At 46.7% G+C, this 13,132-nt stretch overlaps 1 protein-coding gene across 1 annotated transcript in view; it reads right to left on the reverse strand.

Annotated features, from left to right (window-relative positions):
- Positions 1-255: 255 nt before the first annotated feature.
- Positions 256-13,132, reverse strand: part of EMD (emerin) — a gene marked incomplete at its 5' end in the record, with an annotated part of 87,990 nt that continues 75,113 nt past the window's right edge. Inside the window, 2 exons of the mRNA XM_082264231.1 lie at positions 256-681; positions 6,373-6,395. Of these exons, the coding sequence (XP_082120357.1) occupies positions 402-681; positions 6,373-6,395 (303 nt within the window). The 3' untranslated portion in view covers positions 256-401. The remainder of the gene's footprint in view (positions 682-6,372; positions 6,396-13,132) is intronic.

Raw genomic sequence — 13,132 nt, forward strand, 5'->3', positions numbered from 1 at the left:
AAAGCTTTATTTAGCAATCACATTGGTACAGCAAATAGCAACCTTTTTGGAGCCATGTAGGACCCCTTCATCAGGTATGTGATAAATTGGTCCTGCCTGGCTCCGAAATGCTGCTATTTGCTGTTATTATGTGATCGCCGAATAAAGCTTTGGACCCATTCTGGATATTCACAGTGTGCTGGTGACATTTCTTGCTCTGATAATGCCAATTAATGTGCATCATGACACACTGATGTTGGGGATGGCTTTTTTTACTGATTTCAACAGAAAACACATCAAGCAAAAAAGCAAAGGTGTGAATCCGGCCTCTGTAAGAACATGTTATTTAGATTACACAATAGGGAAAATTATTTAAATGGCAAATAGTGACTATACCGCTTCTCACATGTGACAATAGTGAATCACTCTGCACTGTGAGCATCGCTCTCACTTGGATTCAGGCTTCCTTCCAGGAATGTGAAAGGGTTCTGATCGGTCTCCTGGAGGTAAAGGTACACCAGGAATCCAGTGAGCAGAAACAGTAAGAGAAGCTGCAGCCATAGTGGAAGGAAGCGTCTGGTTGATTGCTTGGGTTTTTCTTCCATTGCTTTTGGACGAATGGGCCTGCGAGGTTCCACTCCCTGTGAGTAGGAGGACTGATGGCTCACTTGGGAGATGTTCTGGTATGTGTTCTCCCCAAATCTAGAACAGAGACAGATAAATGGAAACAATGAAATAGGATGCTAACATACAGAGGTAAGTCTGATACATTAAAATTAGGAAATTCACTAATTACATATGAGAAAAACATTTTGCATCTTAAAGCGGAACTTTACCATAACAACGTACTTCTTGCTGGAGGCTGCCATTTTGATAAAGCTCAAAGCCCTCCAAACAGCAGTAAATCATAAAGCGGAACTAAACCCATTGATTTAACGGTTTCAAAAAAATAGTTACATTCCTGTAATGCTGGGATTGCTAAATGTCACGTTTGTTTGTGTCCTCAACTAAACTGTCAAACTATCAAATGGTTGGAGTCATAACTGACCACACATCAGCACAATGGCACTTGCAGTTTAAACAAAAGCAGCTTCCTTGGCTGTAAAGGATAGGAGGGTTTAATTCTGCTTTAAGGCTGTCAGCAGATAGGCCTCTACAAACTCAGCAGTACTTAAAAATGCTCAAAATGGGAGAGGAACTGAGCATGTGCAGAGCAGGGTGAAACTATATATTGCGCTCTTACATCATAAAATACATATCACCATAGTGAATAAACAATAGTGAACAGACAAATAAATAAATATACTGTATCTTCACTTAAATGAAAGAAAATACACTAAAATTGTGAAGCCCATATATAATCCCACATGTGAATAGCGCCCTCAGTGAGTATAGGAAAAAGGTTTCTCTCCACCAGCATGCAGATGCACTAAACACTCACCAGACTTAATTGACCCCTATTACCGGGAGTTAAATTGCACATATGGGAAAATCCAAAATGTCATACATGAGGTCACAGGAATGATTTCAAACCGCTGCTGTCATCCTTTCAATATATATATAAATAGCGTATTCAAAACTCCAGTGTTGCCATATAGAGAGGGAGAGGAAGAAACACTCTCATGGTGCAGTAATTCAAATCATTCATTTAAAAAAGAAGGTTGTATTGCACTTGCACTTATTTTATTGAAACTGTATATTACAGAAATTTACACCTGCAAAATGGGCCAGCGTGAAGTTATCTAGCAGGACTATTTTCTGACTAAAGTTCCACTTTAAAGTAGAACTATAGGCAAAACTTATTTTTTCATTTTGGATAGATTAAGGGAGGGTTATAGCCCCCCTGTTGGTTTATCGTTTTCCTTCTTTGTCCCATTGGGGAGATTTACCTTCACTTCCTGTCCCATAGCCAAAACAAGAAGTGAGGAAAAATCTATGCAAATAGATAGATAGAAATCCCTTGGGGACACCCAGGCCATCAGAACTAGTGTCCCCATTGAAAGATTTCTCCTCTATTTTTGTTTTTGGGGACAACCAAACATTTGGGATTTTCTTTTACTTTTAAGAATAATGGTAAACAGGACAAATAGAGAAGGTGAATCTTCTTAAAGGGAGACAGCTGTAAAAAGTGACAGGTGTTCTAATCCCTCTTCACTCTATCCAAAACGAAAGAAAACATTTTTCCTTAAGTTATAATTTAAAGAGGTTCTTCATTCACACTTTAAGAGTCTTAAAAGGGGCTCCAAAAAAAAAAATTGTATTTTTGACTTACTGTAAAATCCATTTCTCTGATGTTCATTGACGGACACAGCTCCTTATCTTCTTGACAGTTGGGTTATGCTGCCCCCTACAGGAGTAGGACACTAGGCAGGAAAAAAACTTGACTACGCCTATGGGGCAGTCCCAGGGGGCATACTCCCACACTCAGCTATAGGCATTCAGTTTTGTTACAAGCAGTGTCAGAAGAAAACCAACGCCACAGAGGGTTGGATGCTGTGTCTGTCAATGAACATCAGAGAAATGGATTTTACGGAAAGTCAAAAATCCCATTTTCTCTTTCGTTCATTGATAGAAACACCTCTATCTTCTTGACAGTTGGAATGTCCCAAAGCAGTGTCAAACATGAGGGGTGGGAACAGCAAGAAAAAATTCCCAAGGCTAAACCGCAGCCAACCAGGTAACATGGAGCACAAACATAACAACTGGAGCTCATCTGAAAAAAAAAAACAATACACCCTCAAAGAAGACATGGTCCTCTAAACAGCAGCCTGCAAAACCTTGCGGCCAAAGGAAGCATCTGCAGATGCAAACACATCCACCTTATAAAACTTTGTGAAAGTGGGCACAGATGACCAGATGGCCGCCTTGCAAGCCAGCAGCACTGACGCCTGATGACAGAAGGCCCAGGAGGCCCTAATCGCCGAAGTAGAGTGAGCCTTAACAGGGAAAGGAGGAACATGACCCTTAATTGAATAGGCCAGAATCACCGTCTATCTGATTAATCTGGAAATGGTCACAGCAGAAGCAGCCAACCTTTTTCAAGGTCCATCCGTAAATACAAATAGTGAGTCTGACCTCCTAAAAGACCCCGTAGCTGCCAGGTACACCTTGATTGCCCGAACCACATCCAGGGAATGCAAGGCAATTTCCTTAGGCTGTTTAGACCTGGGACATAGGGAAGGCAACACAATGTCTTCATGCAAATGGAAATCAGAGACGACCTTTGGAAGGAACGACGGACAGGGATGAAGTACCACCTTATCTCTGTGAACTACCAGGTAAGGCAGGTAAGGTGAAGGACAAGACAACGCCATGAGCTCCGACATTCTGCGCGAAGTAAAAGCCACCAAAAAGGCCACCTTCTGGGACAACATAAGTAGAGGAACCTCCCGAAGACTTTCAAAGAGAGGTTTCTGAGTAACAGAGAGGAACAAATTGAGGTCCCACGGCAGCAATGGAGACCCCCACTGGAGGAAGCAAGTGATAAGTGTGCACCAAGGAATGTGTGGCCAATGAACGTTGAAAGAAAAACGTCATGGCCTAAACCTGGCCCTTGATGGTACTCAAGGCCAGGCGTTGCTCATTCCCCCCCCCCCCCCTCGTGGAAGGAAAGCCAATATCCGAGCCACCAAAAAAGGAGCAAGGGTGAACCCCAAGAGACTCAGACCACGCAATGTACGTCTTCCAAGTACGATGTTAGATCTTCCTAGAGGTATACTTTCTAGACTTTAACAGCAGATCTTCCCTGAGAGGAAGTCTCCAAGGAGCAACGGCTACCAGCCGTACCAGATCGATGTACCAAGACCGGTGAGGCCAGTCTGGAGCCACTAGAATGACCAGAATCCCTTCTGCCTCAATCCTGCGCAGGAGTCTTGGCAGAAGTTTGAGGGGGGGGGGGATAGGCGTAAATTAGAGGATACTGGCTCCAAGGAGCCACTAAGGCATCTGTGGCATCGGCTAGAGGATCCTGAGACCGTGCCACAAACCTCTGTACCTTCCTGTTGAGACGAGAGGGGGACAGGTTCTCCTTGGGAGTACCCCACCGGAGGCACAACTGATGAAACACCTCCGAATGAATCCTCCATTCCCCCTGGTCCAATGCCTGTCGACAGAGATAATCCACTTGCTAATTTTCCACCCCTGGAATGTGTACTGCAGAGAGGGCTGGAAAAGATTGTTCTGCCCACCTTAGAATACTGACTACCTCCCAAGACACCAGGGCACTTCTTGTGCCCCCTTGGTGATTGACATAGGCCACGGCCGTGGCACTGTCCGATTGAATGCGTAACGGACAACCCTGAAGGCGAAATGTCCAATGATCCAGACAAAGTCGGTTCGCTGGGAGTTCTAGTACATTGATCAGCAGTCTGAACTCTGGAAGAATCCAGACCCCTTGAGCACAATCTGTGCCAAGGACAACTCCCCACCCAGGCAAGCTGGCATCCGTCCAGTACAGGGGGAGAAAGGATTTGCCCTGTTGAAGTGCCGGAGAACTAAGCCACTAGATATGGGACCATCTCGCACCCTGGCTCAACAGAATCAGATTGCCTAGAGACTGAGGATTCTTGTCCCATTTCATCATGATCTCTCTCTGCAGAGATCTCATGTGGAACTGTGAAAACAGATCCGCCTCGAAGGTAGACACCATCAGGCCCAGCACCCGCATGCAAGCCCGGAGAGATGACCATCTGCTGGACAACACAAGTTGAATTGCTTCCTGCAGTTTTTCCAGAGGAAGAAACACTCTGGCTGAGGCCGAGTCCAGAGTCAGACCCAGATAGTCCAGTTTTGTGGACGGAACCAGAGCAGACTTCTGAAGGTTCAAAACTAAAACTGAACTCCCTCAGAATTGGCAGAGTAACCTCCAAGTTGTCCATCAGAGCAGTTGGAGACTCCGCTCACAGAAGAATATCGTCCAGGTAACCGAGTACCGCCATCCCCTGCTGTCGCAACAATGCTAGTACCGGGGGCCAACACTTTCGTGAAGGAGGAGCAGAGGCGAGGCCAAAGGGCAACGCCACAAACTGATAATGCTTCTCGTCCACGACAAAGTGAAGGAAGCGCTGATGACCAGGACATATTGGAATATGAAGGTAGGTGTCCTTGATGTGGATAGAAGCGAGAAAATCCCCCTGATGCAGGGACGCCACTACCGTGCGAATGGACTCCATTCAGAACTTCTGTACCCGCACAAAGCAGTTTAGCTCCTTGAGGTCCAGAACTGGACGTACCTTGCCTTCTTTCCTGGGAACTGTGAACAGGGTTGAGTAAAACCACTGAAAATGTTCCGAAGTTGGAACCGGGACAATCACTCCTTGCGCAGGTTGGAAGGGAAGAACCTTCCTGGAGGATAAGACTGAAACTCGATCTTGTAGCTGGACTGAATGACTTTGTGGACCCACTTGTCCTTTTGCAGGGAGTTTCACAAATCCAGAAACCCAAATTAGAGGCGCCCTTTCATGCAGAGGAAGCCTTATCCGCTCGTGACTTGCCAGACCAGGTCCTCCTGGAACCTCCGGCGGAGGCTCTGAGGGGCTTAGATTTCTTGTCTTGAGACCCTGAGGGACGAAAAGGCCTCTTATGAGCTGAAAAGAATGGCCCCCGTCTACGACAGAGCCCCTTGCCCTTGGAAGCCTACGGACGAAGAGTACTCCCCCCCCCCCCCGTGAGGCCCTTGATGATGTCATTCAAGGAAGCTCCAAACAGGCTATCCCCAGGAGCACCAAACACAAGCCCAGCAGGAAGGGGGCCCTGGCAGGAGCCCCCACCAGGTACAGCCCCCCCCCCCAGAAGTCGATCGTCCAGTTGCCTGCGGCGTGCTCCCCCCCTGCCTCGATCGCCAGCTTAATACCCCAGACCGACCTAAAAGGCATGGCCACCCTTGTTATTCAGGGGTTGGGCTTGGCCCCTTAGTTCCAGTGAAGGGAACTCTTAAGGCATCAGCATACCAAGACATTTTGGACAATTTCATGCTCCCAACTTTGTGGGAACAGTTTGGGGATGGCCCTTTCCTGTTATAACATGACTGTGCACCAGTGCACAAACAAGGTCCATAAAGACATGGGTGAGCGGTTTGGGTGGAGGAACTTGACTGGCATGCACAGGGTCCTGGCCTCAACCCAATAAAGCCAGGCCTTCTCGTCCAAAATCAGTGCCTGACCTCACAAATGCGCATCTGGAAGAATGGTCAAACATTCCCATAGAAACACTCCTAAACCTTGTGGACAGCCTTCCCAGAGGAGTTGAGGCTGTTATAGCTGCAAAGGGCGGGTCAATTCAATATTGAACCCTACGGACTAAGAGTGGGATGCCATTAAAGTTTATGTGCGTGTAAAGACAGGCACGCACACGCACACACACACAATAAGGGATTCGGCTGTACAAATCACTTACTTGTTTCGCAGATCTTCTCTTACCTGAAAAAGAAAGAAAATTATGTTTTTTTACACCAAGGTAACTTACAGACCCAATGAAATTATTAATAAAAAATCTATACAGAAAATGCATTAAAGTATCTGGAACAATAAATGTCTGTGCTGTCCAAAGCAACCAGTTTATTATCTCATTGGCTGCTTCCATGTGAATGTCTCATGAGTCCTAATTAACAATAGCATAACGCATGAAGTATTTTTATAACTTTGCTTTGTGTACCTATTTTAACGCCCACATGTCTTTTGTTTAATTTACTAAAGGCATTACAACACACTTGAGCTGAATTTATCAACAAACTATTTTTTCTATTGTTGAGGTATTTTGGCTTTAGACTACCCCTTTTGTGCTCATGCTCATGCTAAATTTACCTCCCTTAGAATACGTCCATTAACTTGATGTAAACTCTATGACTGATTTTCCTTCCTTCATAATATTGGGCTGAGCGGCCGATGCTGATTGCATAACCTGGTCATTCCTGCAGCAAGAATCCTCAGATCCTTGCCACAGGAATTTAGAGGCTGCAACAAACTGGCCGTTTGAAAGGGGCCTTATACTTACCTGAGCCGATTTCAATCCAGCACTGTGCATGAGAGCAGTGGCTCTCTCTCCCTCCTCACTGGGAAGATTGATAGCAGTGGGAGCCATTGGCTCCCGCTGTTATCATCCAAATCCAGTGAGGAGGTAGTGGGGGGTGGGGCCAACCTGCGCTGTCTGTGTCTATAGACGCAGATAAGGTGGCTGGGGAGCAAGCCTGCATGAGTTCCCTGAGAGGAAGCGGTTTTCTTTGGAGACACTTACCGTAGAGGAGGAGCCAGGAGTGTCTGTGGGGGACTCCAGAAGGAGAGGATCAGGGATGCTCTGTGACAAACCACTGCACAGAGCAGGCAAGTATAACATGTCAGTTTATGTCCACAGTAACTCATGACTATATTCCTAAACAACAGACATGTGAAGAATTGGATTTTTGTCTTACCGTAAAATCCTTTTCTCTGAGGTTCACTGACGGACACAGCTCCATGTCTTGTTAGACACTTGGGCTTATCCTGCTCTTGCTTCAGGAGTAGGACTAGGTGGAAACAATTTTTGCTATGCCCCTGAGGACGTCCTAGGGGATATACCATCACTTCCTGCTATAGGACTTCAGTTTGTAACAACCAGTGTCAGAAGAATACAAAACTTAACTCAACAGAGGGGCGGGTGCTGTGTCCATCAGTGAACCTCAGAGAAAAGGATTTTAAGGTAAGACAAAAATCCAGTTTTCTCTTTCGTTCACTGACGAACACAGCTCCATGTCTTCTTAGACCCTTGGGATGTCCCAAAGCAGTGTCAACATGGGTGGGAAAAAACACAGAAATACATATAATTCCCAACAAGAGCTAAACATAGCCAACCAGGTAAAACAGGAGCTCAACCGGGAACCACTGGAGCTCACTACCAGGAAAAAACACACCCTCAAGAGGCGGGGGGCCTCTGCAACCGTAGCCTGCAAAACTTTGTGGCTGAACGCAGCATTTGAAGATGCAAGTACATCCACCTTATAAAACTTTGTGAATGTGTGCACAGACGACCATGTAACCGCCATGCACACCTGAACCACTGACACCTGATGACGAAAGGCCCAGGAGGCACTGAGCACCCTCGTAGAATGCGCCTTGACAAGGAAAGGAGGAACCTGACCCTTAATAGAATAGGCCTGCACCACCATCTGCCGGATCCATCAGGAAATGGTCGCAGCAGATGCAGCCTGCCCCTTACGAGGACCATCTGTGAGAACAAACAAGGAATCGGATTTCCAAATGCCGAACTACATCCAGGGAATGTAGAGCAATTTCTTTAGGCTGTTTCGGCTTCGGACATGAGGACAGCAACACAATATCTTCATTCAAATTAAACCCAGAGACAACCTTAGGAAGGAACACCTTACAGGGTCTTAACACCACTTTGTCCCTGTGAACCATCAGGTAAGGTGACCGACAGGACAACACAGCCAACTCCGACACCCTACACGCAGAAGTAATAGCAACCAAATAGGCCACCTTCTGCGACAGAGTGAGCAAAGAAAATTCACAAATGTTTTCAAAAGGAGGCTTTTGAAGTACCGTCAGTACCAAATTGAGATCCCAAGGAAATACCAGGGATCGCACCGGAGGAGCCAGATAGGAACTCCCTGCACAAAAGTGTGAACCAAGGACTTCGCCGCCAACGGCCTTTGGAAAAATATGGCCAAAGCGGAAATCTGGCCCTTGATGTTGCCCAGAGCCAAACTTTGATCTACACCTAGTGGTAGAAACTCCAACAGGCAACAAAGGAATGGGAAGAACCCCCCCCGAGACTCAAACCAAGTAATGTACACCTTCCAAACTTGATAATAAACCTTTCTGGAAGTAGATTTCCTAGCTTTCAACAGCGCAGGGATCACCGACTCAGACAGCCCTCTGTCCTTCCCGCGTTAAAGCCATCGACTGTAAAGCAAGATTGAAGCTTGGTCCCTGAGACAGAAGATCTTCCCTGAGAGGAAGTTTCCAAGAGACGTCTGCTACCAGCCTTACCAGGCCTGTGTACTAAGACTGGCGAGTACAGTCTGGTGCCACCAGAATGACTGGAATACCTTCTACCTCGATTCTGCGTAGCAGTCTCGACAGAAGCTGTATCGGAGGAAAAGCGTAAATCAGACGATACTGACCCAAAGGGGCCACCAGGGCATCTGCCAGAGGATCCCGAGACCTTGACACGAACCTCTGCACCTTCCTGTTGAGACATGAGGCCAACAGGTCCACATCGGGGGTCCCCCACCGGAGACACAGCTGATGAAACACCTCCAGGTGAAGAGACAATTCTTCCTGATCCAACGTCTGCCAACAGAGATAGTCCGCTTGCAAATTCTCTACCCCCAGAATGCGCACAGCAGAGAGACCCGGAACATATAGTTCTGCCCACCTCAGGATGCCGGCTACTTTCCAGGCAGCCAGGGCACTCCTTGTCCCCCTTGATGATTGATATATGCCACCGCTGTAGCATTGTCCAATTGTATCCTCTGTATCCCTGCAGACGTTCCGTCCACTGAGACAGACAAAGCCTGATCGCCCGAATCTCCAGGATGTTGATCGGCAGACGGGACTTCTCTCGAGGCCAAACACCTTGAGCCAAGTATACTCCCAAGACACCTCCCCACCTGGACAGGCTGACATCTGTGGAAATCACTGTCCAATACAGGGGAAGAAAATACTTTTTCGGGCCAAACGTCGGGGAGCGGAGCCACCATATCAGAGACCCTCTCGTACCCCGACTCAACAGGATCCAGCGACTGAGGATCCTTGTCCCATTTGGCAGGAATCTCTCTTTGCAGAGGTCTGGTATGGAACTGAGCAAATGGAACCGCCTGGAAGGTGGAGACCATCAGACCCAGCACATGCATGCAAGTCCTGAGCGACGACCGACGTTGGACAACAGGAGCCGAATGGCATCCTGCAAATTCAGTAGTTTCGCCTGTGGAAGAAACACCTGGACTGATGCTGAATCCAGCATCAGACCCAAGTAGTCCAGCTTGGTGGATGGAGTCAAAGCCGATTTCTGAATATTCAGTGTCCATCCCAGCTCCTGTAGAGTTCGCACAGTAATGTCCAAGTCGACTTCTAGAGCCGAAGAAGACTCTGCACGCAGAAGCAGATCTTCCAGGTAACCTAGTACCACGATCCCCTTCTGCCGAAGCAAGGTCAACACTGAGGCCAAAGCTTTTGTGAGCACCCGAGGAGCTGAAGCGAGACCAAAAAGTAATGCCACTAATCGATAGTGCTCCTTGCCCACGGCAAAACAAAGAAAACGCTGGTGCCCGACATATGTTGGAATATGAAGGTAAGCGTCCTTGAGATCGATAGAAGCCAAAAGATCCCCTTGATGAAGGAAAGACACTACTGTGCGAATAGACTCCATCTGAAATTTCTGAACCTGCACAAAGTGGTTCAGAGCCTTGAGGTCCAAGATTGGGTGGACCTTGCCTTCCTTCCTGGGAATGGTAAACAGATTTGAATAAAAACCTTGGAAACGTTCTGACTCTGGAACCGGCACTGACTCCTTGTGCCAACAGGTCCTGCACTGCCCCATAAAGGTCCTACAGCCGATTGTGAGACAAGCGTAAACTGGAAGGAAAGAACCTAGCAGGAGGCAAGGACTGAAACTTGATCTTGTAAACTGAACCAAATCAACTCGTGGACCCATTTGTCCTAAATGAGAAAGGTCCATGGGTCCGGAAAGAAGCGAAGACGAACACCCCCACCCAGAGACACCAGTGCACCCCAAAGGGGGCCTAGGTGAGAGGGCTGGGGGAAGGTGAGGGCAACCAATCCAGGGAAAACCATGAGGGGAGGAAGGACACAGGAGGGCCTACCATCCCCAGGAAGGGTCCACGACAACCCCAGCTATTCCCAGAGAAAAGAGGGGGGACACTACTCCCCACACTTTGGCATTAGGGGGGCACCACTCCCGACAGTCCACTGCACCATCTTGGAATGGGGGTACTGCAGCCAGAGGTACGCTGCGAATCTGATCGTGACCCTTGTCGTGACCAGGGCTATGCGACCTCGCAAGGTTTTTCACTCACTGACCAGTCCCTGTCCAGTGGGGATATGTCACGGCCAACCTAGCGCAGAGCTTATAGTTGGGTCGTGCTCGCAGGCAAGACGGTGAAGGCCATAAGGATCTAGGATATCCAGTGCATCGTCCAGTCCAGCTGTTGATTGTAGTTCACACAGGAACAGATTCATTGTAGTTCCCACAGGAACAGAAAATAAAGAGAAAATAAAAAAATTCCATTTAAAAAAGGAAAAAATGCCAGGACAGCAGATCCCAGCAGGGAGCCAGGTCCTTACCCTTGACTAGGCAGAAAAAAGTGAAGTCTTATAGCAGGAATTGATAGTATACCTCCCGGGACTGCCTCAGGGGCGCAGCAAAAATTGTTTCCGCCTAGTCCTACTCCTGAAGAGAGAGCAGCATAAGCCCAAGAGTCTAAGAAGACATGTTTTCCGTCAGTGAACAAAAGAGAAAAGGGATGTATATTGATGTAAACTGAACTTAAGATGGACATGTAAACTTATGTAAAACAATTCCATTTTCATATATCAGCTTTCATGACGGAACCAATGATGTTCATGTGAAAGGACTCTAAACACCGGATAGCTGAATGCATTTGTGGCTCGCTTGATTCATTATTTATAAGGTTTGTTAGGGTTGAACATTTCTGTGTCTTTTTAGCTCCCTTTTTGAAGAAAGTCTAGCTACAACATACAAAGCTCAAAAACTCAAGCTCAAACATAGAACAACTGAATGAATCAAAGAAGAGGCTCTTTTCATTCTCTCCTTGATCTTACAGGGCATATGACATTTTAGTTAGAGAGTCTAGGAGAAAAAAACCATAAACCTTTTTGACGCCAGTGACATTGGCATCCTCTGTATATAAAACCTCTTTTCAAAATATATTTATTAAGCTAAACATATTGGTTCTAGAACCATTAGATGTCCTAGCAGTTAACAAAAATACATAATCCTTTTTGCACAAACAGCTACTGGTTTGGAAGTCTTTGGCCATGTTGAAAACTAGTACTAAAGTGGTTTTAAACCACTGAAGTGAAAAAATTAGATTTTTGACTTACCGTAAAATCCATTTATCTGTTGGTAATTGATGGACACAGCTCCTGATACTTCTTAACCATTGGGTTATACTGCCCCCTACAGGAGTAGGACACTAGGCAGAAAAAAGCTTGATTACGCCTATGGGCAGTCCCAGGAGTTATACACCCACACTCAGTTTTGTCACAAGCAGCGTCAGAAGAAGAAAGCCAACTCCATTGAGGGGTGGGGGCTATGTCCGTCAATGAACATCAGAGAAATGGATTTTTCTGTAAGTCCAAAATCCCATTTTCTCTTTCGTTCATTGACGGTCACAGATTCTGATTCTCCTTAACCATTGGGACGTCCCAAAGTAGTGTTAAACAAGAGGGGTGGGAAAACAGCAGAAACAATTCCCAAGGTTAACCATAGCCAACTAGGTAACATGGAGCTCAACCATAACAACTGGAGCTCACCTTAAAAAAAATATACACCCTCAAAGAGGACCAGGTCCTCTAAACAGCAGCCTGCAAAACCTTGCGGCCAAAAGAAGCATCCACAGATGCCAACACATCCACTTTATAAAACCTTGTAAAAGTGTGCACAGACGTCCAGATGGCTGCCTTGCAAAACTGCGTCACTGACGCTTGATGACAGAAGGCCCAGGAGGCACTAAGCGCCCTAGTAGAGTGCACCTTGACAGGGAAAGGAAGAACCTGACCCTTGATGGAATAGGCCCGAACCACCATCTGTTTGATGCAGAGGAAGCAGACAACCCTTTCCGAGGTATATCCGTGAGTACAAATAGTGAGTCTGACTTTCTAAAAGACTCCAGAGCTGCCAGGTACACCCTGATTGCCCGAACCACATCCAGGGAATGCAGCGCAATTTCCTTAGGATGTTTAGGTCTGGGACATAGGGAAGGCAACACAATGTCTTCATTCAAATGGAAATCAGAGATGACCTTTGGACAGACACAAAGTACAATGGACAGACACGAAGTACCACCTTAGCTCTGTAAACCAACAGGTAAGGTGAACAACAAGACAATGCCGCCAGTTCCGAAAACCTGACCGCAAAAGTAATAACCACCAAAAAGGCCACCTTCTGGGACAATGTA

Source organism: Pelophylax lessonae, assembly GCF_965119305.1.
Source record: "Pelophylax lessonae genome assembly, chromosome: 7".
Lineage (NCBI taxonomy): Eukaryota > Metazoa > Chordata > Amphibia > Anura > Ranidae > Pelophylax > Pelophylax lessonae.